The sequence below is a fragment of the Myodes glareolus genome, chromosome 20, assembly GCF_982192425.1.
Source record: "Myodes glareolus chromosome 20, mMyoGla1.1, whole genome shotgun sequence".
In the NCBI taxonomy this organism is placed as follows: Eukaryota; Metazoa; Chordata; class Mammalia; order Rodentia; family Cricetidae; genus Myodes; species Myodes glareolus.
This window is the reverse complement of record NC_142045.1, coordinates 2,487,134-2,511,586: the sequence shown is the minus strand read 5'-3', so window position 1 is coordinate 2,511,586 and position 24,453 is coordinate 2,487,134. Positions and strand designations below refer to the sequence as shown.

At 40.4% G+C, this 24,453-nt stretch overlaps 1 protein-coding gene across 1 annotated transcript in view; it reads right to left on the bottom strand.

Annotated features, from left to right (window-relative positions):
- Positions 1-24,453, bottom strand: part of LOC148118756 (contactin-associated protein like 5-1-like) — a 918,003-nt gene that overhangs the window by 703,626 nt on the left and 189,924 nt on the right. The window contains exon 2 of the mRNA XM_087899418.1: positions 17,286-17,390. Within this exon, the coding sequence (XP_087755544.1) occupies positions 17,286-17,390 (105 nt within the window). The remainder of the gene's footprint in view (positions 1-17,285; positions 17,391-24,453) is intronic.

Below are 24,453 nucleotides of genomic sequence, written 5' to 3'. Positions count from 1 at the left end.
TTCCACCGTGTAGAGCACAGAGATTGAACTCAGGCCCTCAGACTTGGCAGCAGCTATTATTTCCTGCTGTCCTACCCTGTGGTGGTTTGAAAGAAAATGGCCTTCATAGGAGCTCGCACTAACAGGAAGTGTGGCCCTGTTGGTGGGGGTGTGGCCTTGTCGGAAGAAGTATGCCACTGTGGGGGTGGGCTGTGAGGTCTTCATTGTCCGAGCGATGCTCAGTGAGACACAGTTCTCTTCTGTTGCCTGTGGATCAAGATGTAGAACTCTCAGTTCCGTCTCCAGCACCCATGTCTGTCTGCCCACTGTCGTTTCTCCCATGATAATGGACTAAACCTCTAAAACTGTAAGGCAGCTCCAATTAACTGTTTTTCTTTATAAAAGAGTTCCCGCGATTATGGTGTCTCTTCACAGCAAAAGAAACCCTAACTAAGACATATCCCCCAAGCTCCTAGAAATACTATTTTAATTTCTGTGTGTCAGGGAATATTAACCTTCCTTAGAGCTGGTCTATCAGATATAACTAGAGACTTTAACTCAGTTTTTCTGACTTCATGTTTATGCCTTGTGGTTTAAACAGTGACTAAAATCAGAAGCAGGTATAAAAGACTCTCCTATAGAATTATAATCAAACATTAAATCAGACAAAGAAGCTGTGTGTCTGCACCCTTGTAAATCTTTCAGCTTCCTATGTCACAGTGCTGATTGCCACCTTGAATGCAGGATACAGGCTGCGAGAGAGGCTGGGTGGGATGCAGAACAATAACTCCCTCCGTTTCTGCCTATTTCTGTTTCCACCTCAGAAACAGAAATAATAATTGATGGACACCACACCTTTGAAATGGCACAGTATGGATTATTTTCAGAGATGCTGAATAACACATATTGCAAAATAGACTCCATCTGTACAAGATCAGCTGCAATAATCAGTTAGGACATACAATACTTTTTCATCTAATATGTTTTAAGCACACAGTTTGGCTTATTTTGCTTTGTTTTGTGTGTGTATGGTGCATTTATATGTTTACATATGTGCCTGTATATATTTGGATGCTTGTGTACATGTGTGAAAGTCAAAAGCCAGTGTTGAGTGTCTTTCTGTATTGCTCTCCATATTATTTTTGAGACAGACTCTCTCCCTGTACCTGAATTCCTAGTTAGCTTCAATTTGACACAACCTAGAGTCATCTAGGCTTTCAATCAGTTGAGAGGTTGCTCAGATAATCCCATAAGGAGTTATTTTGATTATTAATTGAGTGGGAGGGCCAGATCCACTGTGGGTAATACACTTACCTGGACAGGTGATCCTGGATTTGATAAGAAACCACAAAGTTGAGGCTTGTAATTAAATCAGCATGGGCTATGATTTTGGCCTTCAGTTTCCTATTTGAGTGCCTGCCCTGACTTCCCTCAACAATAGAAGTGATTTGAAAGTGTACGTCAAACAAAACCTCAACAGACTGACTTTGATCAGAGTGTTTTTTACCATAGCAACAGAAAACAATCTCAAACACTGGAGCTCACCAATTCAACAACACTAGCCAAGTGAAAGTCAAGTATGGCTTTTCTCCACCTTGCCATTGCTGGGATTGCAGACATGCACATTTGTGACTGACTCTTACAGGGTGCCAAGAATCCTAACCCAAGTCCTGGTGCTTCCACAATAAGCACTCTACCAACTGAGCTATCCCACCAGCTCTGGACCATTGTTTAATCCCTACAATAAATTTCACAAGGGACATGTTTTCCCAGACATCACACAAATCCCTATAAACAACAAACGTTTTCCCTTGAGTGCACCAGGAGCTAGCAGGGAGAATGAGTTGCAACCTCAGTTATGACACACGTGTTAGCCCTGTAAGCCACGATTCCAAACTGTTGCATGGACAAATCCACTTAATGAGTCAAGCACAGTAATAAGTAAAAACAGAAGCCTTGGGCTGGTAAGATGGCTCATTCGGTAAAACACTTGCCTTGCAAGCATGGACACCTGTGTTCAAACCCCTGCACCCATATTAAAATGCTGAGAAAGTGGTGCACAGCTGCAGTCCCAGACGGGGAGGAGGAGGCAGGTATATCACCAAGGCTCACTTGCAGGCCAGCTTGGTAAGCTTCAAGTCATTGAGAAAGCCTGTCTCCAGAAAACAAACAAACAAACAAAAAAAAACACAAGCAGGTGGAGTCTGAAGAAAAATTTCTGAAGTTGTCCTTTGACATACACATCAACGTGTGTGCATTACACATGAGAGTTTCTTCTCTGAATATTTAATACTGAGCCATGTATCTACGAGTAATAAAATTATGCTCACATGTGTCTAAATAATAAAATTATACCTCACATTCAGAAGGGCATCTACTCTTCTCTTTAAATAGTCTCATCCACATGAAAGAGGCTTTGCAGAGAGCAAAGACTCCTTAAGTCTGTGATAACGTTGGATGAAACATACACATGCTTCTTGTGCTCCTGGACAGGTGTAGGATGACAGGACGCTGCAGCTGACAATCACCCATGTGCAACACTTCCGGTGTAAGGGATAACAAAGCTCCAGAGGTAAGCCAAGTAGAAGCTTCACCATATACCCCATGTGTTGTCTTATAAGACACAAATCCTGTAGGATCGGGTTGGAAAGATGGTCCACTTTGTGTTCTTTTGGAGGACTAAAGGTGGGTTACTAACATCTCTGTCAGGCAGCTCACAACCAATCCAGGTTCCTGGTATCGGATGTTCTCTTTTGGCCTCTACAGATAGGGACCACATAGGCACACAGACACGAGCGAAGACATATATACAAAAATAAGACTGTAGATTAAAATTAGAATAAAGCTATAGATTAAAATTTTAAAAAAGTGTAAGGAACCCTGGATCGGGACTGTTTGAGACCTGTCCCAAAATTTGCAAAGAGAAGCAAAGGGATTTAATCCCAGGAGACTCGTGGAAAGAGGGATAGCTTTATCTGAATCGGATTCAGTTGTAGTCAAGGGCTGTTTGCCACTAGAGCAATGTCGGGAGAATAGTTTGGAATGTATTAATTTAGGTGTCCTGGAAATCAACTAAGAGGCAAAGACTTCCTAGCACATCATTCATCTGCAAATAATAGGAGAACAGAGAAGGTAAAGGAAATGTGGGAAAGGCAGCCCATGGTATCTTGTGGAGCCCGGAGTATGTAAGTAAATGAGAGGTTAGCTGCTGTCATAGGGAGTGACTAAGGGATGCACGATGGTGGACAGAGTCCACGGCGTCCTCATGCAAAGAGGAAAAGATGCCGCCTCAGTGTGGGAAGCTTTCCTGTGGGATATTCTTTGCCTCTGAGTATTCCCTAGCAGGTCGGTTGTTTCTCAGCTGTGAGAGCTGACTGCCAGTAGCCTGAGTTGCTACAGTGGTGATCAAAAACCATGACCAAGCCCAACTTGGAAGGGAAAGGGTTTATTTCACTCCGTTTCAAATAACTCTCCATCTTCAAAAGCAGTGAGGGCTGGGACTGCAGCAGAGCAGGAACCTGGGGGCAGGAGCTGACACAGAGGCCGTGGATGAGATCTACCTACTGGTTTGCTCTCCACGACTTACTCAGCCTGCTTTCTTATAGAGCCCAGGAGCATCAGCATAGGGGTAGCACACCCACAGTAGGCTGGGCCGTCCACATCAATTACCAATTAGAAAATTGTCCTACAGGCTTACTTACAGTCCAATCTATGGACTCATTTTCTCACTCGAGGCTCGCTCCCCTCTGAAGACTCTAGCTTGTATTAGATTGACATAAAATAAGCCAGCACAACTGTTCATAGACTTGTTCAGTCTAAAAAGAAGTCTGCTTGCCTCCTGCACATCTTAGGCCATTGTGGAAAAATATAACTTCCACAGTGTAGCGCTGGCTGTCTCAGTGCATAAATGACTTTATGGAGCCCTTTGTGATCTAGATCTTCCTCCTGCCTTATGTGTTTCTTCTAGCTCCTCCATCCTTACCCCACTACATTTCTTGGGAAGGACCCTCACAAATCTCTTTCACATGAGCTCATTTTTGGAAGGAATGTTGCCATGGTTTCTGTCATTCTCACTTTGTGACTAAATGGGGAAATGGTGAAGTGTGAGAGACATGGACACAAGCAGCTTCCATGAGTCTGTGTGGATGCCAGTGCTCACCTGCGCCAGTGTGTGAAATATCGAAGGCGCTTGTGGCTCAGGCAGCTTGGCTCTGGTGTCCTTCAGTGAATAGTTACTCACTAATCAGGCCATGCCCACATGCGGAAGCTTGGAAGAAAAGCGCAAGAGCTATACATAGAGCCTGTCTGTGAATCTGTAATCTTTAGCAGATTCTCTAGGTATCAGGATTCAGGCACTTAAGAGGTATTCAAATTTAAGTCTCACTTTCTTCAGGGCATTTACAGGGTCAGGCTGCTGAACTTGGGGACATCAGAGGGAAGAGAGTGTAATGAGCTCCTTTACTAGATGTACCCATCTTTCCACACCCTCAGATTTGTATGTTCTCTCCCTATAATGCAGGACCCCTCACTTCTTGCTGCCCAGACATCAGGGACAGTCTGGCTGCAGGTTGTGATGTGGAATACACATCAACCTCACATCAGGACACACCCTCCTTCCTCTGAAACCTGAAAGAAGAGACCCCTAGATTGCCATGTGAACCTGAACTCTCTCAGAACTCCACCTCCCTGCTGTCTATCTACAGTGTTAATGCCTCTCCCAGGAAATGTAGTACCCCAAAGGGCAGTCTGCCTCAGTGCCCCCACCCCAAATCAAGGCTTTTCATCTTTGGAAGAGTGAAGTCCTTAAGGCCATGGTAGACAGGGAATGTCTGCCTGTCTATTTCACAGGTCAGAAGGTACATGTGACATGATGAAGCCACTAGGAATTCACAGAGGCTCATAAGATTTCCAGTTTAGTTCTAAGTAAGAAAGCCTCATAGCTGCCCACTTTGACCCAGAATTGCTTCACATGCACATAAACAGCCAATCATGGAAAGAAATGTGAGGGCTACTCATGCATACAGAAATATGAAGACTGACTCACAGCTCAGTATGATACTGGACACCTAATTTTAAATGAAATAAAACTGACTGGACTTCCTTGATGAAATCAGTTATATCTCAATGTTTAATCTCTCTCTCTCTCTCTCTCTCTCTCTCTCTCTCTCTCTCTCTCTCTGTGTGTGTGTGTGTGTGTGTGTTTACAGGCACACATACCACATACACACACCTGTATGGAGATCAGTTGTCAAGCTTTCCCATCATTTCTCAGGAATTGTCCCCCTTCCTTTGGGAACAGGGTCTCTCATTGGTTGGTCTATGCTGGAGAGCCTGCAAACCCAAGGGTTCCTTCCGCTCCCACCTCCCCAGTTCTAGGATTACCTTTCTGCTTTAACATACTCAGCATTTTATTGTGCTCTGGGAACAAAATATGGTCTCAAGCTTGAAAAGCAAACACTTCATCAAATAATCTATCTCCCAACTACAATACGCAGTTACTTTATATAGTGACTAACTACTGTACTGTATGATACTATTTGACATTTCTGAATTTGCAGAATTTTCTATCAAAACAGTTGCTCTAGAATTTTTCTCATTTAATAAATGCTTAGCTCCATTTTAATTTTTTTAATTCACTATACTAACTGGTATTCCCGACTCAGGCCTAAAGAACTTTTGGTATATTTTAATGAATTATTTATAACTTATTTGATTTATTTATAATTATTGAGTTCCACCCATAAGTAAAACACTGTAGAAGATTTAACAACACAGTGAGACAGTATTACTGGTTTGGTGCAGGTATAAGAAAAGTAATTTGTCCTCTAATACATTTGGTAGGAAAGACGAGATGTGAAACCTTAGTCATTTGAATGACGAATCTTGTTGACATTACACTTAAATCTGTAGCCCATTACCAATAATTTTTATATGCTGGTGCACAGTACATTAAACAGTTTTTCTTCTGTAATTTCTTTTATAAGCCAGTGCTGAATGTAAGTCTGTCTTTTTAGTTAAACGGGCTACATTTCACTTTTAGGACTTGGGACAAATGATCCACACCTCTCCCATGTAAATACTATAATGAAGACTTGGACGATAGTTCAGTCATTGGAAAGCTTGCTCTACAAGCATGATTAGTGGTTTTGATTCCCAGAATGCACATTTAAGAAACAGGGAGTGATTATGCAAAGTTATAACCCCAGAGCTGGGGAGGCAGAGACAGGAAAATTCTCAGGGTTTGTCTGGCCAGCCAGATTGGTAAGTTCCAGTCCAGTGAGAGACCCTGTCTTGATAAATAAGGAGGATGGTCCCTGAGGAATGACACCCAAGGTTGCTTTGTGGCCTCCAAATGCATTTGTACACACTTGCTTGGGCATACAAGTACATATATGTACACACACACTCACAAAAACACAATACTAGCAAGATGTGTTAACTTTCTCTTATGCCTGGAGAGCCCTGCTGTATTTAAATGAAGATGAGTGGATGTATGAACTTCAAAAGGCTGCTGACCAGGAAGATGACGGGACTGCACTGGTCTGTCTCTCTGCATAGGCCTGGCTGCATTGAAGATGTTGTTTATATAGGGAAATACATTTTAATTTCACCCTAGGAAAAATCTCCCACACATATAACAACAATAAATATTGCACAAACAGTGCTAAGGTATAGCTGAACCTAGAGTGTATGCCTATCATGCATGCATGAAATCCTAGGTTTATGTCCCAGGATGAGCACACACACACACACACACACACACACACACACACACACACACACACACGGTGGAGGAAGGAGGACACACACACATACACACACACACACACACACATATGATAACGTCACAGAAGCATCGCTTGCTATAAGAAACGTTAGGTTGCATCTGTAGGATAGTTTGGTGCAGTCATGGAACAAATATTAATACAGGTGCTGTGTGTTCTCCAGAAGAGGGAAGTAAGGTCTCTTTTCACACTCCGTGTCATTTTAAGAGGCTCAGGACCGTCTCTGTTTTCTGATAGTAACAATAGTCAATTATCAACCATTAGACAAACAACCGTGTTTAACAATTCTGTTCTTTTCTCTTTTGTACTTACATTACCCTGTTTAAGTAAGAAACTATCAACTGGTAAACAGAGGCACTGCATTTATGGATATGAAAGGAAATGACCATGAGAAGAGGAAACGGCTTGGCCAATTTCTTTAAGTCTAATTTAGACTACTCTTCTCTTGTTTGTTTAGTTTTTGAGGCAGGATCGCTGGCCGAACTGCCTGTACTGCTGAGGACAACCTAGAACTTCTGGTTCTCTAGCCTCCACCTCCATTCTTGTGTTAGAAATCCAGGCACACTGCCACGCCTCCTTTACCCAGTGCCGAGACACGAACCCTGGCCTTTCTACATGTTACAAGCAATCTACCCACTGAACCACACCCCATCCCTGAACCTGTTTTAAATACATTAAATCCACATCATGCAGCCACATGCAGTCTATATGGTAGCCTGGAGCTGTCATTAAGCAAACAGACATGGTGGCACTACCATTATAGGGTCCTCGGTGTGCTTACCTAACATACGAGGCTAATCACACGAAAGAATTGTGCTTCGCAAATTCTTTCTAGTCTCATTTCCTCATAATCAAATGATTCAAAATGAAAAGTAACTTCCAAAGACCTCCATGGAGTCTTAGTGACAAGTGCTGCCCAAAGAAGGTGGTGTATAAATATGTGTGTGTGGTGTGGAGTGTGAAGGGGGTGATTGTGTTTATGTGTGTTGTGGAGTGTGTGTGTGTGTGTGTGTGTGTGTGTGTGGTGTAGTATGTTATTGCGTGGTGTGTTATGTGTGGTATGGTCTGGTGTATGTGCTAAATCTGATTGCATGTGTGTGTTTGTTTGTGTATGTGTGTATATAGTGTGTATGTGGGTGTATATTCTGTGTCTTGTGTTGTATATGATGTGTGGTAAATGAAAATGTATTTGTGTGTGTGTGTGTGTGTGTGTGTGTGTGTGTGCGTGCAGAGTTGTATTCTGTGCCAAAATAGAAAGTCAAGAACTTGAAACCTTTCCGTTCAGCCATGAACTCTGGAAGCTGACCATACATTGAGGTAAAAGAAACAAATTCTCCATGTAAATAAAATTGTCATGGCAGAGGTATACAATCTAAACTTCTAAATGCAAAGATCTCAAAAACAAATTCAAGTAAGGAAAAAGACTTAACATTTCAAGGGATAATGTTAAATATAATTATTTGGGAATTCTGTTTTATAAGGAAGAAAGCCATGAACATTTTTCCTCTCATGGGCATAAAACCCCTTTGATTGTGTTTAATCAGGCAAGGTAACTTAAATTCCCTCCCGGATCTAGATCACATCTGACAGCTTGATACTCGACCAGCAGTGGCTGGTTTTCCTGTTCTCAGTGTTTGTGAAAGCCCATCTGACTTAATCCCCCAACTCTGAAGTGTTCTTACCACAAAACACGCGACATGTGACACACAGAGATCCTCCCTAAGCTGTAATTACATGGAGTGACTTGGCCGCCTAAGTTAATGGCCACTGACCTCAGCTTAGTGCACTTCCCAGGCTCTTTCAAGAGTGATTAGTGCTCTTTCTTGCTTTTCATTTTCCTTGTGTGAGATGAGATGAAGGTTAGAGGAGCCTTGGAAGTAAAAGAACAAAATCCATTCAGCAAATCCCCTCTAGTGATGAGCTAGTGATACTGGACAATCCTTAGCTCCTGGGCTGACTTTCCAGAACCTGATTTTCTCAACAACTCCATTAGAGGTGCCATTTTTATTTATTTTTATTTTTATGTTTTAAGAAATTAGTTTGTCCCTGATCGAACTCATTCCACTTGTATTGGTTGGGATTGGAACACAGCCTTCCTGGATTGTCCCTCTCACTTTGGACAACCATTTTCTCTGCTGGTACATGTTTACCAGCTGTGTACTTTCTTCCTTTGTGTGGTCACACTTGAGAATATGCAACTCTGCTCTTCTACACTGGAAATAAAATATTTCATCCATGTTCAGTACATGGTGGATTTTATGTGATTTACAGAGGATTCAAATACTTTAAGAGATACCCAGGACGTGCAAGAAAAGTCCTTCCTTCACGGAAAATGGAGCAGCAGGTCAGAGAGCAAGAATATGGCTTGGTGAAAAGAAATTTCCTCTGAATTAAAATAACTTTCTTGAATGTAAGGAAAAGGTTTAGGAGACTCAACAAGTAAATAAAACTCAAAAGTCCCATGAAGTCTTGGAAACCTACAGTATTTGCACAGCCTCTCTCAGATGTGATACCAAGTGTATCATTTGCGGAGAGGAGACTCTGGGCTCAGTTGAGCTGCTGAGGGATCCAGTTGGGTTTTTCAGATCATCACTGTTAATGAGTCATCCATGTTCCTGTAAGTGGTTTCTCGCCCACAGACCTGCCAGGAACCCCAGTAAACTCTGTGGTTTGTTAAGCTAGATCGGAGTGTACGCCTTCCTTGGGATGTTATCAGTGCACTGTCTGTAGTGAACAGATGATTTTCATATCTTCTCAGGAAATTTCAGTCACCACCCCTGAGCTTCAACATACCTTCAGGATGGGATTTTATTTATGGGAATGAGATCTTTTCTAACTTGGATTCCATCTTCAGGAAAATAATGGGACATTTTCTAACATTTGTATGGAAAGCTGGATGGCACAATGCAGAATGAATCTGTTAATTACTGTGACAGGAACAGGAGTGAATGAGTAGACTTGTGTTAAGAAAAGCTAAACAAATCTCAGAAACCTCAAAGAAGAACAGTGTGCCTTTCAGTAGCATCAGGGCTCCTTTGTGACACACCTACTTCATGATTATCCGGTCTTCAGACCAAGTCAGTTGTCTCTGCAGATCAAAAGTCTTTCTGTTTGCTAACTGATTAGATTTAGCTACGTGTTAGCTTGTGAATGTCTGCCCTGTAGAGTTTGGTTCTCCCCTAAGATGCGATGATAGTTAATTACAAGTGTTAACCTGACTTGGTTAAGGACCCCAGAAAGTTAAAAACACTGTGTCTGTGAGGATGTCTCTGGGAGAGATTGGCATTTCAGTCTCTTAGTGGGACAGATCAATTCTCATCCACGTGAGGAGACACCATGCAGCCCCTGGAAAGATCAGACAAGGAGCACTTGCCCTCCTTTAGGCACGAGACACCTGCCTTCTGTTCTTAGCCCAGAGGCTTTCAGGCTCAAAATTTTTTACGTTTAGAGAGTTACAGAGGCAGTTAGTCATTCTCAAGCTTCAGCTCAAGAGTTGCTCCGTCAGCTTCTCTGTTCTCAGAGTTCTGGGTCACAGGGATGCATCAGTTTCCCTCATTCTCCAGTTTGTAGACAGCATGCTGGGGTCCTTCTCAACTTCTGTGACCGCAAGAGCACAGTGAGACTCTTCCTGCACATATATCTCTACCAACTATTATATGCCTGTTTATTGTATCTTTTCACATATACCTGTATACATCTGTAAACAAATGTATGTAAACACATGTACATACTATTTCTCCAGAAAATCTTAATGAGTACAGACATTTGCTTTTTTTGAATCTCCTTGCAATTGCTTTGTAATATTTTACTTTTCCTTCAGTTCTTCAAACGACTTTGTTCTTCTGGAACAACTATTCTGTCTTCCAGATTCTCTTGTCAATAAATTGAATATTCCTTTATGTGCTCATTCTGCATTAGTATGAGACCTGTGACTTTAATAGACTAAACACCGTACTCTAACAGGTATTTATTGCTTAGCAATTTTAAGCCATGTACTTGGAAATAAAAAAAAAGAAAAACTGCATGTATATCTTATTCCCCAGTCTGCAAGGGCTAAAATCCACTTTAGAGACATATGGCTATGTTTTAGTGTGTCTGTTTGTACATATGCAAGTGTCAGCCCTGGTGCATGGATACTTAGAAGAGCAGTGATTGTGTACTGGGTGAGTCATGAGGGAAAAAGTAAATGTGAGTAACTCAAACAGGCTGCTAAAATATATGCTAGTACGGGAAACACAAAATCAGGAAGACTGGGGAATGCAGCTCAGTTGATCCAGTGCTTGTTCAGGGCTTGATGCTCAGTGCTGTTTAATTCAGGAATGGCCATACAGGCCTGCAACCACAGAGCTGAGAAGACAGAGGCAGAGGAATCAGACATTCAAGGTCATTTTCAACTGTAAAGTGAGTTCCAGGCCAGCCCGAGCTAAAGACCAGGAAAAACAACAGAAAAATAAATTCTGAGGCTGCAATGGCAGTTCAGAGACTTAATAATGACAATCTGCTATTGTACACTTGAAATTCAATGAGGCAGTAAAGCAGATACCAACACATGCACTCACCCAGAGGAAGTATGGGAAGAGAAGGCTGTATCAGTGAACTCAACAGTGCTAATCATTTCAAAACATACACATATGCCAAATTATCACACTATGTAGTTTAATGTATATAATTAATTTATTCCTTATGCTTCAATAACACCATGGGGGGAAATAATTGCACTAATAAGAATAATGCACATCTACTTCTCTGTTCATTACTGAAATTATGAGACTGTGCTAGACAGAGACATGGGAAGAATGTCCCCGGATGACAGTGATGATGGAGGAGGAGAGAGCTTGGTGAATTCCTGGAATGGCCATGGCATTCCTCCCTGTGTTGATGCTCTGGCTCCTTGGAAATGGGATATGGGCAATTGCTCTGTGGAAGGTAGTTGGTGTACTGTGAGGTGAAGCAGCCAGACCTTCTGCTTCTGTGTCTCTGTCTCCTAGCATGCTGCTCTTATGATTTTTTTTTTTACAGTTCTGTGTTACATAAGCTTGTAACATGACTGAAATCCTTGATAGACACCCAGTACTAAGGGAAAAATCCTTGATTCCTTTGTGGCTATCAGAGCATCTGACATTTCACTCCTATCATAGTATTTGCTTTGGGGAGCATATTTGATCTCTGTCCATTCATAAAATGAAAGTGGAGGTTTACACGACTCCAATAGAAAGGGGATGGTCGGGCTCTTATTTCTTTGGGCCGTGTTAGTTTATAAATAGGACACAAATCTAATCTGAGAAGAAAAAAGTAAATCATCAGTTTGCTGCAATTTTCAAAATCAATTAATGCTCCATTGTTCCTTTCTAGCTTGCTAAATTTTATACTTGCCTATTCATTCACAGGAAAAAAATGTGTTCTTCACAATGTTACCATCCTTTCACGTTTTATACCAATGTAATCATAACATATGTACATATATACCCTGTGTAGGATCTCTTTGCATATACTCATATTCATTACTTTATTCACTCATTTGTGCATACATTTTAGACTCTGAATTCTTGGGTGGTGTGCTTACATTCCCAATGCAAACTAATTTTTTTTTTACTTTACATTCCAACCACAGTTCCACTCCTACTCCTCTTCCCGCCCCCTTGCTTCCCTCCCAGCCCGCTGCCCATCCACTCTGCCTAAAAAACTAATCTTTAAAAGTATCTATTTTTATTATTTTTATATGTGTGTATGTGTGTCTACATGCGGATATTTGCATGTGAGTGGAAGGCTTGTGGAGGCCATAAAAGGGTGCCATAGCTCCTTAAGCTGGAGTTGTGAGCCACTCGTAATGACAGCTGGGAACCAAACTCGGCTCCCCAGGAGGAGGAAGCAAGCACTTTTAACCACTAAGCCATCTTTCCAGCCCCTTCACCACATTTTTTTGTCCTTTTGAGTCAGGGTCTCTCTCTAAACCAGGAGCACATTGGTTTGGTTGACTAGATCACCAGCATGATCCAGGGATCCTCCTGATTCCATGTACTCCTCACAAGGCTTGGCTTACTATGTACACTACCAGGTCTGAAATTTGATATTGCTGATGGACTCAGGTCCTCATGATGTGAAGCAAGTATTCAGACAACTGAGTCATCTCCTCAACCCATCAACTCTTTATAAATCATATCCCTACTTGCCCAAGCCAATCACACATTGAGCATCTAGCATAGTCCCTAACACATAAGAGGTACTCGTGAATAGTCACAGTAGCATTGGCTGGTCATTAATTGCCCCCAAATCCTTCGCTTGTAACTCTGGTTGCATTTTAAAATCTCCTGGAAACCTTCTGAGCATTTATTTGATCAATAACCATACAAAATATCTGGGCTATGGGTTGGACAATGTCACTGGCACAGGTGCCCAGGTGATTCAGACAGATGAGAGCCAGGGTGCCAAATTCCCTAGAGCCTGGCTTTGCCCAATTCTAAGGGAAGATGTGGCCCTGTGATGGAGAGTGGTGCCAGCCCATTGCTAAAGGGGGAGTCCTGTTCTCTCCATTCCGACTTCATGACTGGAACTTCTGCTTAGCCTCCTCAGTTTAGAGTCCAACAAAAGGAGACAAGACTTCAGTCTCCTCTCACACACACTGGTCTGAGGTAGAGGTGCCCAGGATTCCCACCCAGCCAGAAAAGGATAGGTGTCATTAATCATTACAGAGACATTTTCTCCAGCCAATATCTGTTTCATAGAGAGATAATTGACCTACAATGGACCTGTTCTTTTCCAGAAGTGGATAAGGTGTTCCTAGACAGTGCTGACCTGGCACTACACAATTTGAGTAGAGATGACGCTAATTGTCTTCGAAGAACTTCTAGAGACTCTATTAAAATGTCTCAACTTGTGTTTCTTCCTGAAGTGAAAATGGGGTCTCCTTGTTTGACTCCCAGATTTCTGTTATACAGTGGCAAAGCTTTTCTCAACGTGGGTCTGTAGTCTGGTTCTCCAGGTAATACTGCAAGGCATCATTCAGAGAAGATATAAATGCAATCTTCACAAGTGGCTTGCTGATACCCATAGAACCCCACAGTGTCATAGCTGGCAGGTAAGTGCTGACTGGTTAGGTTCCAAGCCCTTCTTCTACCTGACCCATCCCTCTTCCAGCTTTGCTAAAGAATCAAGCTATTATAACAGCTGCAGTGAACATGAATTCTGAATTCATTTGAGTTTGGTTGGAAATCATGTGTTTTTCTCCTTTCCCTGCTATGTGATATCAGGCAAACTATGCCATTTACCTGAAGTTCAGCAACTCTATTTGGTGGGAAAAGGTTATAATTAATACCACAAGATGGCTTTGCTATCGGCTAATACGATAATGTACATAAAATAATTAATAAAATTTGATACTTATAAGATTAATCATAGACCAGTATTAGAACAAACAATAAATGATGGAATGTTTTATTTTCCTTTCAGATTAGTACAGTGCTCTGCTATCCACAAGGGTTTCAGAATCTTCTGCATAACACCAAAAGATGTTTAAGTCTTTGGGATGAAATGACTAAATAGTGATTCTCTGCAACATCTAATAGATTGTCAATGCAAATAAATAGATGCTATACAGTTTTGTTTAGGGCAAAATGACAAGAAAAACATTTACATTCAGTATATAGGCAAATTTTCTTTTGTTTCCACCCAATGAATAGGGAGAGGCATCTATATTCTTAGATCACTTTTTCAAATCATTTATGACTCTGACTTTTTGGTTATTGATAATCATTATAACAGCATGCTTGTAACACATAGCATGAAATAAACTTCCACTGTATAAACAGACCTATAAATCAGAATTGAGGGAGATTCAAAATCATAGAGTGCTAACAAATTAAATCCATCAAGGATTAAAATATCAATAATTAGATAACCAACTAAAATGTATTTCAGAATGTAAGGAACATCAAAATAGAAACATGTGAGATAGTTGGCCTAATATACAGAGAGCTAAGAGGAGTTGGAGTGAATGAGAAAAGGCCAATGGATAAGCTGCACTTACATACAAAATTTCTATATACATTTGTGTATAAGGTGAGTGTGTATTTGAATATATGTTGGTGTACATGTACTTTTTTATGTTTAAGAAGGCCCAAAGTTGACTTCAGTGATGCCCTAGATAATTTTAACCATCCACTTGACATTGACATAGCCTTGAGTCACCTAAGAAATGATTCTTGAGTGATTGACCGTATCATGCCTGAGAACGTGAGGGAGCAAAGGAATATCACATAGGGGAAGAAGGATCACACTGGCCCTGGAACCCACACCAATTCTCTCTCTCTCTAGTTCTCTCTCTTTCTTGCCAGCTCTCTCTGTCTCTCTCTGTCTCTGTCTCTCTCTCTCTCTGTCTGTCTGTCTGTCTCTTTCTCTCTCTCTCTCTGTCTCTCTCTCTGTCTCTCTCTCTGTCTCTCTGTCTCTCTCTCTGTCTCTGTCTCTCTATGTCTTTCTCTCTCTCTCTCTCTGGCATGTCTCAGGGGACCATCTTGATTGTTAGTAGATATATACTGTGGACAGCATCATCTACTAGACCTGTAGTCCTAGGTTGAAGTTAAAGCTTTTTCAGCATGAACTTGCAAGTGAATCATCAAGCATCATTCTGTCCCTCCGAATTTTCTGCTGTACTTTTTGTTGGTGAGTGAAATCTTCGGTCAGAAGTAATGAAGGGCTGCCTTCAGATTCCCGCTTTAATTCCTGCCCAGCTTCCTTCAGTGATGAACTATGACCTGGAAGCCTGAATAACCTCTTCTTCTCTAAGCTTGCTTTGGGTCCCACTGCTTTATCAGAGGAATAGAAAAGGAAGTGTAGCAGGTCTTCCTCGCTGCTCTCTATCTCACATGCTGGAGCGAGCTCTCTTGTCAACCAGGAACTTACCATTTAACTAGTCTTGCTAGCCAGCTTTGCTCTAGGCATGGCCTGTCTTTAACTTGTGAATGCTATAACTACAGGCAGCTGCCACACCCTCTTGCCATTTACATGGGTTCTGGAGATCTGAACTTTTGTCCTAATCCTTGGGAGGCAAGTGCTTTACCCACTGAACCATCTCCCATCACCCATAAGCCCTGACATTCAACTATTTTTAAACCAAGAACAATTTTATAATATTAAGTAGATTTTAGAATTTTATAAGCTAAGGTCTTTAAAAAAATTACCTAGTTATTTATATGCATTTCGATATATCACAAAATCAATATCAAAATATGATTAAAATATAGTTAAACATCCAACATCATATTGATTAAGTTCAATTTGCATTAGATACAAGATAAGTGCAATTGCTTTATTTTTGCCAGACCAAGTAATAATCCACAGTACCCTCTACATGGCAATGTTACAAATTATTTATGTTCTTCCCTTTAATTAAGCACATTTAATATATACTTTAAAACAGTATTATTAATCTCACAGTAGAAATAAATATATTGAAATATTTTTAAAAACATTCAATTAACTTATGAGCATGTTTTTGTGGCCATTTATGCTGACATATGAAGTGTACATAATAAAACAAATATTTTTAAAAGTGTAATCTTCTCCAATACTTCCAAAAAAAATCCACAAGGTTGTTATTGGCTGAGTGGATAAAGTGCTTATATACAAGCATGAGGACCTAAGTTCAATTCCACAGATCCATTTTAAAAATAACAGGCATGGTGGTGCAAGTTTCAGGCAGAAGCAGAAAGCCAGGCAGCCTAAACTTCAAGCTTCAGTCTTATAAAAGAGTAGATGACATGTAAGAAACTTCACTCAAGGATGTCTTATGTCTCTCCCCCAGCACATACTAAACACATGTGTGACTACATATATCCTCATATGTTGTCTGTACGTTCACATGCATGCACACATAAAAATCTACAAAAAGAATTCCACAGGATGGCATGGCTATGTGTTTCCATGAGAGAGCACTTTCCTGACATGAGTTCCAGGATTAGCACCTCCAGAAAAACAAAACAAAACCCAAAGACTTCCTTGGTGGATCTTTGGATTGGAGAAATGTGATTCAGTGTGGGTTAACTCTATTATATGATGGGAAACATTTTTGTTACAGATTTAACCTCGCAGATTTCTTAAGGTTGTCTTCTGTCCCTCCCCTAGGATATGCTGAACCTATGTGTGGCTGCATATATACTTACATGTTAACTATACATACGTGTGTGTACACATAAAAATCTACAAAAAAATTCCACAAGACGGTTATGTGCTTCCATGAGAGAGTATTTTCCTGACATGCCTGAAGTCATGGGTTTCAGGGTTATCACCTCCAGAAAAACAAAACACCCGAAGAATTCCTTGGTGGATCTTTGGGTTGGAGGATCATGATTCAGTGTGCATTGACTATCTATTACATGATGGGAAGTATTTTTGTTATAGACAAATTTCTTTCTGGATGGTGACTTTGGATGTGAGCCCCGAATAGACAGACACAGTATCTCCTCTCTCCTTAGCACTCACTATGTCCTCATTTAACACATGGATTTAGGGCATAGTCACCATACTTACCCATTCTCCAGTTTAATTGTGCTGGGCTGGAACTTCCAGTGAGATCTGAGGAGCTGGAGAAAGCCATTGGAGGGAGGAAGGAGCCCAATGGGTCGTCACAGTTGTCTGAAAAGATAGGGAGAGAAGAAGAGGTCAGATTCTACTGGCAAGACAAGTAGGACTTCTCATTTATTAGCCATCTGTGCTAGAAAGGGTTGGGGAATATTCTACAGTGTGTGTTATTGCGGTTGTTTCTCATAGCACTCAGCTATGGTATGACTTCCTTGCATGGATGGAGAAAATGAAGGCTGGAGGGATTCAAGTTCACAACTCTAGAGAATAGAATATTCAGAACACTCAGGAAGATTTCTTTGAGTCAAAAGCCCAGCTCCCTATGCATAACTTCAGCTGAGCATTTGCTCAAAGCCTTTCACAACATGTGTGTGTTTAGTCCATAAGGGAGACTCTCACAGGAGGATGTTGTCTATTCTCCCTCCTCGGCCCCCAAGGACCCTTGCAATAAATGTGTCCATCCCAATAGGATAGTTTTGAATTTCTTGCTACAGCTTATAGGTGAGTTGGTGAGAAATGTGCTACTTACCTAATAGCTCACTTGTGTTACAAGAAGTAAAAGAGTAGTCACAGATGTTACACAATCTGGAGCTGGATAGTAACTTACATAGCTAACTTTCTAGTCTTCCCTGCTGAGATACTATCTAAGGCTCCTTTGAGAATACTAAGCAAACATGGGTCCATTGGGTCAATGATACCACATGACATGTCTTGACAACATGGTTATGCCTTTTCAAGTTCACACTAATCCATAGTCACTGGATTTCACATGGAGGGACTTGGTCTTCACACAACACATACCACATGCATAATTGATTTGGATATTTGTGCTCACCAAAACTAGCATTGAGATTCAATTACCATGCAACCAAACTAAGAGGCGGGATCTTTAAGTGGTGATTAAGCCATAAGGGCTCCACCCTCCTTGTGAATTTAGTGTTTCAAAACTATAGTTTCTCAGCCTCTTCCCTTCTGTCACTTACTGACTCAGCGATTTGGCCTTGTTACATACTGACACCTTCATATCAGCTGTTCATTTATGAGTGATCCTGTCTTGGGTATTCTGTTACAGTAGCACAAGACAGGTTAGGGAATTTGGTCATTGATGTAAGTAGTGATGCATTTTTCTGAATCTTCCATTAGATGGTCCGTGTTTTCATAGGTCCTTAGCAAGGAGTCTACTGCATAATAGAACCTAATTAAATGTGTGTAGAAAAAGTGGGATTGTGAATGATACTGGCAGGGACAAAAGAAAGGACCAATCAATCAACCAATTAGCTAACCTCACAAAGCCCACATTCTTTTCCCATTTATCCATTTTGAACACAATTGATTCTCTGGAACATTGAAAAATGACTTCAAAAAATCTAGACAGACCTTATTCAAAACAGATTTGAAATGTGCCACTCAGAGTAAATTTCCTGGTGTGCAGGCCCTTGGGAGGAACTGATCTGACATTTTAAAAGAACATTTACACAGGATCATGCTTGTTTATCCAGCCAATTCTTACAAAGCCGTGTTTCAGATAATTGAAGGAAAAAAATAATTAGAAACGTGAGGATTAAATTCTTGTTTGTTAAGTGTGTTTGGAAATCACCTGATAAACTGTGCTTCAGGTTTCTCCAAATGCAAATGCTTCAACATGGTTTGACAAGAATGGAGCAGAGACATATCTTAACTGAAGAGGAAAACATCAGAAACAGCAATGCAGCTTGGTGACTCTGGGGCTGGGGCATACATGGAGTATGTGGCTGCTTTACTCTAACACAGGCTAGAAGCGCATTAATGCCACAAAGCACTTATTCCATCTCTCTTACATATCTTGCACATGTATGTACACACACACATACATATACACACACAAATACAAGGCAGAAATTACATTTTTTGACCCTTTTGTCATGAAGAGATATAAGAACATCAGATACAATTGGAAGCATAGCTCAATTTGTTAAGTGTTTGCTATGCAACCTTAAGAACCTGAATCTACAACCCATGTGAAAACCTGCATGCCAAACTACCTTGTTTTAACATCAGCACTGGGGAGGAAGAGACAAGTGAATCTTTGGGGATTGCTTGTCAGATAGAACAACCTATTTTGTGAGCTCCACTCCAGTGAGAGAACCCATCTTATAAGAGAAGGTTTATGGTATCATGAGGAATGATACTTGGTTCATCTCTGGCTTCCACAGACACACAGACATGTATCAGAATACATATGTACCTGCACACACGTGCACCTGCACACTAAGACATGGACACACATGCACACATACACATGCACAGACTCAGACACAGGCAAGTTCACATAGTGCAGTTTTCCTTATTACTCTCTGATAACTTTTCCATGTGTCATGGATGTCCTCTATAAACACTGTCTGCTCCCAGCTCTGGCCCTTCCCTAAACCTTCCTTATCAGATTTTACAGTAGAATGAACCCTTTATTTTTCTACATATTCACATTTTGCATTCTAAGAGAGCTGACTATACTCTTTTTAAAAATCTAAAGTTAGTTCAAGCCACACATCACTTAGAGAACAGCCCTCGAGCTTCATTTCCCTCCTTTGCACAGTTGCCCTGTGTACACATGCAAATTGTTAAAATGCCTACCATGTGGAAACAGAGTTGTGACCTAATTATTTAAATTTAAGTCATCCTATGTATTTTAAGATTCTATTCGTGCCTGTCCTCACATGGGCACTAGGAAACGATCTGAGCAAAATGGAGCTATACCCTGCAGGTTGCTCACACACCAAACATAAGCGTTAAACAGATGGACTTGGGGGACAACTTAGAGCACGTTCACTAAGGTTTAGCACAACTCAAAATCCTTCATACTTGTCCAGACTTCTGTACTCCCTCAACAACAGCTTTAGGAGAGCTAAACTTTAGAAACCCCTTGCCCTAATAGTAATAGCAGCCATGCTTCCTATTGGCTGTTCCCGCCTCTGTCCTTTCTGAGGACAATGTTTCCAAGTTGAGCATTAGCAACTAGGATAATGAGCAATGACCTCGGCCAAAAAACAGATTCAGTGGAGAATTTTAAGTGTCTTATCCTCGCAGAACTGGTATACCTAAAGAATGGGATCTAAAGAACCCATCTGAACTGAGATATCCCATCTCAAATGTTGTGGGAGTATCTTCCGCTGCCTCAGCCAATAGTCACTGAAGCACGAGCCCACAGTGCGATGGGGAGCACCTTCCGCTCCGTCAGCCAATAGCCGCTGAAATACCAGCCCACTAGGCTGTGACCTATTGCAGCAATGGAATACCCAAATTAACATTCCTGCTGCTTCCAGAGCCTATATTTCCGAGGACAATATTACAAGATATTACAGATGGCGGAAACCAGCCATTAGAGCTATACAAGAACACAACACAATTGATGGCCCTTCAGAGGTACCAACAGCCATGTCTCTACAATGTTTGACTGAGAAACCAATATGGACTAAACAGTGGCCTTTAGCTAAGGAAAAGTTACAGGCTTTAGAACAGCTGGTACAAGAGCAATTAGATGCTGGACATATAGAAGAATCTACCAGCCCTTGGAACTCTCCTGTGTTTGTTGTTAAGAAAAATCTGGTAAATGGAGAATGGTGACAGATCTTAGAGTTACCAACAAGGTTATTCAACCTATGGGCCCTCTGCAATCTGGAATTCCTCTTCCCTCCCTGTTACCAAAGGGATGGCCTCTTATAGTTATTGATCTGAAAGATTGTTTCTTCACTATACCATTACAAGAAAAAGATAGAGAAAAGTTTGCCTTCACAGTGCCTACCTATAATAACTCTCAGCCTACAAGGAGGTACCAGTGGACCGTCCTCCCACAGGGAATGTTGAACTCTCCCACCCTGTGCCAATATTTTGTAAGCCAACCATTGAAAATTATACGCAAACAATTTCCTAAGTTCATAATATACCACTATATGGATGATATCCTGATATCTGATCAAAACAAAGACACCTTAGAAAGGCTGTTTGAAGAAATAAAAATAGTATTACCTAAATGGGGATTGCAAATTGCTCCTGAAAAAATTCAGAGAGGAGATTCTGTTAATTATTTAGGTTATAAAATAGGTTTACAAAGAATTAAGACTCAAAAGGCACAAATCAGGAGAGACCGGTTACAAACTCTTAATGACTTTCAAAGATTATTAGGAGACATTTCCAGCCTACGACCAGCTGTTGGGATAACACCTGATTTAATAATTCATTTAAACAAAACCTTAGATGGTGACAAAGATTTGAATAGTCCCAGAGAGTTAACAGCTGAAGCAGAAAAGGAACTGATGATGGTTGAGGAGAAATTACAGGAGGCTCATGTAGATAGGGTGGATCCAAATCTTAGTTGCATTCTAGTCATATTGCCTTCCAGAATTTCTCCTACAGGAATTTTAATGCAGAGGGAAGATACTATTTTAGAATGGATCTTTTTGCCACACAAACCAAGTAAAAAATTAAAAACTTATGTGGAAAAAGTCTCAGAATTGATTATAAAAGGAAAATTGAGACTTCGTCAATTAGCAGGTATAGACCCAGCAGAAATTATAGTGCCTTTCACTGCTGATGAGATAAAAAAGTTGTGGGAAGACAATGAACCATGGCAAAGAGCTTGCGCTAATTTTTTGGGAGAAATCAATAACAATTACCCAAAAAGCAAGAGACTTAACTTTATAAAGAGAACTTCTTGGATCCTCCCTCGAATTGTCCGTGATGCTCCAATAACCGGAGCCCATACATTTTATACCGATGCTAATAAATCAGGGAAAGCAGGTTACAAATCAGAAGAATTGAGTAAAGTGGAACAAAGTCCTTATGATTCTGTCCAGAAGGCAGAATTATATGCCATCCTTATGATGCTTAGGGATTTTAAAGAACCTCTTAATATAATTACTGACTCACAATATGCAGAAAGAGTTATTTTGCATATTGAAACTGCTGAATTTATACCTGGTGATACAGAACTGACCTCATTGTTTATCCAGGTACAAGACATGATCAGAAACAGGCTCTGCCCTATATATATAACGCATATCCGATCCCATATGGGTCTGCCAGGTCCTCTAGCACAAGGTAATGCAGATATTGATCAATTATTGATTGGTAGTGTTTTGGAGGCATCTGAATTTCATAAAAAACATCATGTCAATAGCAAAGGCTTGAAAAAAGAGTTTTCTATTACATGGCAACAAGCTAAGGAGATTGTAAAGAAATGCCCTACTTGCTCTTTTTATAACCAAACACCATTGCCTGCAGGGAATAATCCAAAGGGTATTAAAAGGAATGAAATTTGGCAGATGGATGTGTTTCACTTTCTAGAATTTGGCAAATTAAAATATGTACATCACACTATTGACACTTATTCAGGCTTTCAGTGGGCAACTGCTTTAAGCTCAGAAAAAGCTGACTCAGTAATCACACATTTATTAGAAGTTATGGCCATTATGGGTATACCTGCACAAATAAAAACAGATAATGGTTTAGCTTATGTATCTAGGAAAATGAAACGATTTTTTGCTTATTATAGTATTAAGCATGTTACAGGTATACCATACAATCCTACAGGTCAAGCAGTTATAGAAAGATCAAATCATACTATAAAGGATATGCTAAACAAACAGAAAGGGACGAAAGATACCCCCAGAAATAGATTGCATAATGCTTTATTAACCTTGAATTTTCTTAATGCTAATGAGAAAGGAACAACAGCAGCAGAGAGGCATTGGATAATGGAAAAAACTTCTGAACTAAACCAAACTGTTTATTTCAAAGACGTGCTGACCTCTCAATGGAGGCCAGGAGATGTGCTACGTTGGGGAAGGGGTTTTGCTCTTGTTTCCACAGGAGAAGAAAAATTGTGGATACCATCAAAATTAATAAAGGTTCGATTGGAAGAGGAGAAACCTCTTGGAAAGGAGAAATGACAGCTCATCCACAATGATGATATTCATACAGTTGGTAAGAAAAACATATAGAATGGGGGGCAGGGTTCTGTTCTTATCTCCACAGGAAAACACTGATTTTTGAAAAGTTCAAGGGACCCTGGATATCTGAATACTGACAGATGGAAAATAATGCCCCAATAGGGACTATCAAGAAAAGTGAATAGGTTCTGTAAGTAAAATATACTAAATCATATTTCTAAATTTATAGAGCTGGTTTTAGAGTTGGACTCTGGCTCAGTCCCTCTCTAATTCCAAGCCTGTTGTTAAAAGAAAAACCCAGAGTTTCTGGAGTTTCTGTCTCATGTCAAGAGCCATGATATGGGACAGAAAGAAATATGAGTTTAGAAAACATTTTTACTTTTCTTCATATCTATCATACCTTTCATTAAGTATATCTATCATGTCTTTCATTGAATATATGTATGTCTGTATATGTCTATATGATTAATGTTTAACTTTTCCACAATGAACAATAAGTTTTTCCTGCAGTGACATTTGAAGTTTCCAGAAAGAAGATGGGGCCCCATAACAACAACTCCACCTGGTTGATATGACATCATGATACTGATAGCGCTACTACAAGACCGGTTTTGGGTACCAGCTGCACAAGACAATTCCAACGTGGTTAGCTGAAATGATGCACATCTTGTACAACATTCTGGCCAGTCCTCCACAAAATACTCAGAGACTATTTGCAATTTTAAAAGACATTGATCTTGAAATTTAACCATCATTTTGCTTTCACAGGATCCCCCAGAAAGAACGTCGCCCCCATGACAGCTGGAAGTAATTCTAGAGAACGACGTCCCCTCTCCCAGTAAAGTTTGTCCTTGGGTTTAGGGACATCATTAGGGGTTGGTTATAATTAGTATAGGGTTGAGGGTTGGGGGAGGAATTTTATAAGTGCAGGAATCTTTAAAAAAAAAAGGGGGATAATTGGATTATGGGATAATAGCTTTGTACTTGTGAGTTATTGTTTTTAGACAAATATATTGGTATTGATTCTTATATATTGATACAAAGTTAAATTATGTTGACTATTTTATGCATGCATGCTTCTACCTCTGTTTAAAACATTTTTATATATTGACATATATATATATATATTGTATTGATATATGTATATTTTACCATATTGCATTGTACACTTCTACCTCTGATTAAGATACTTA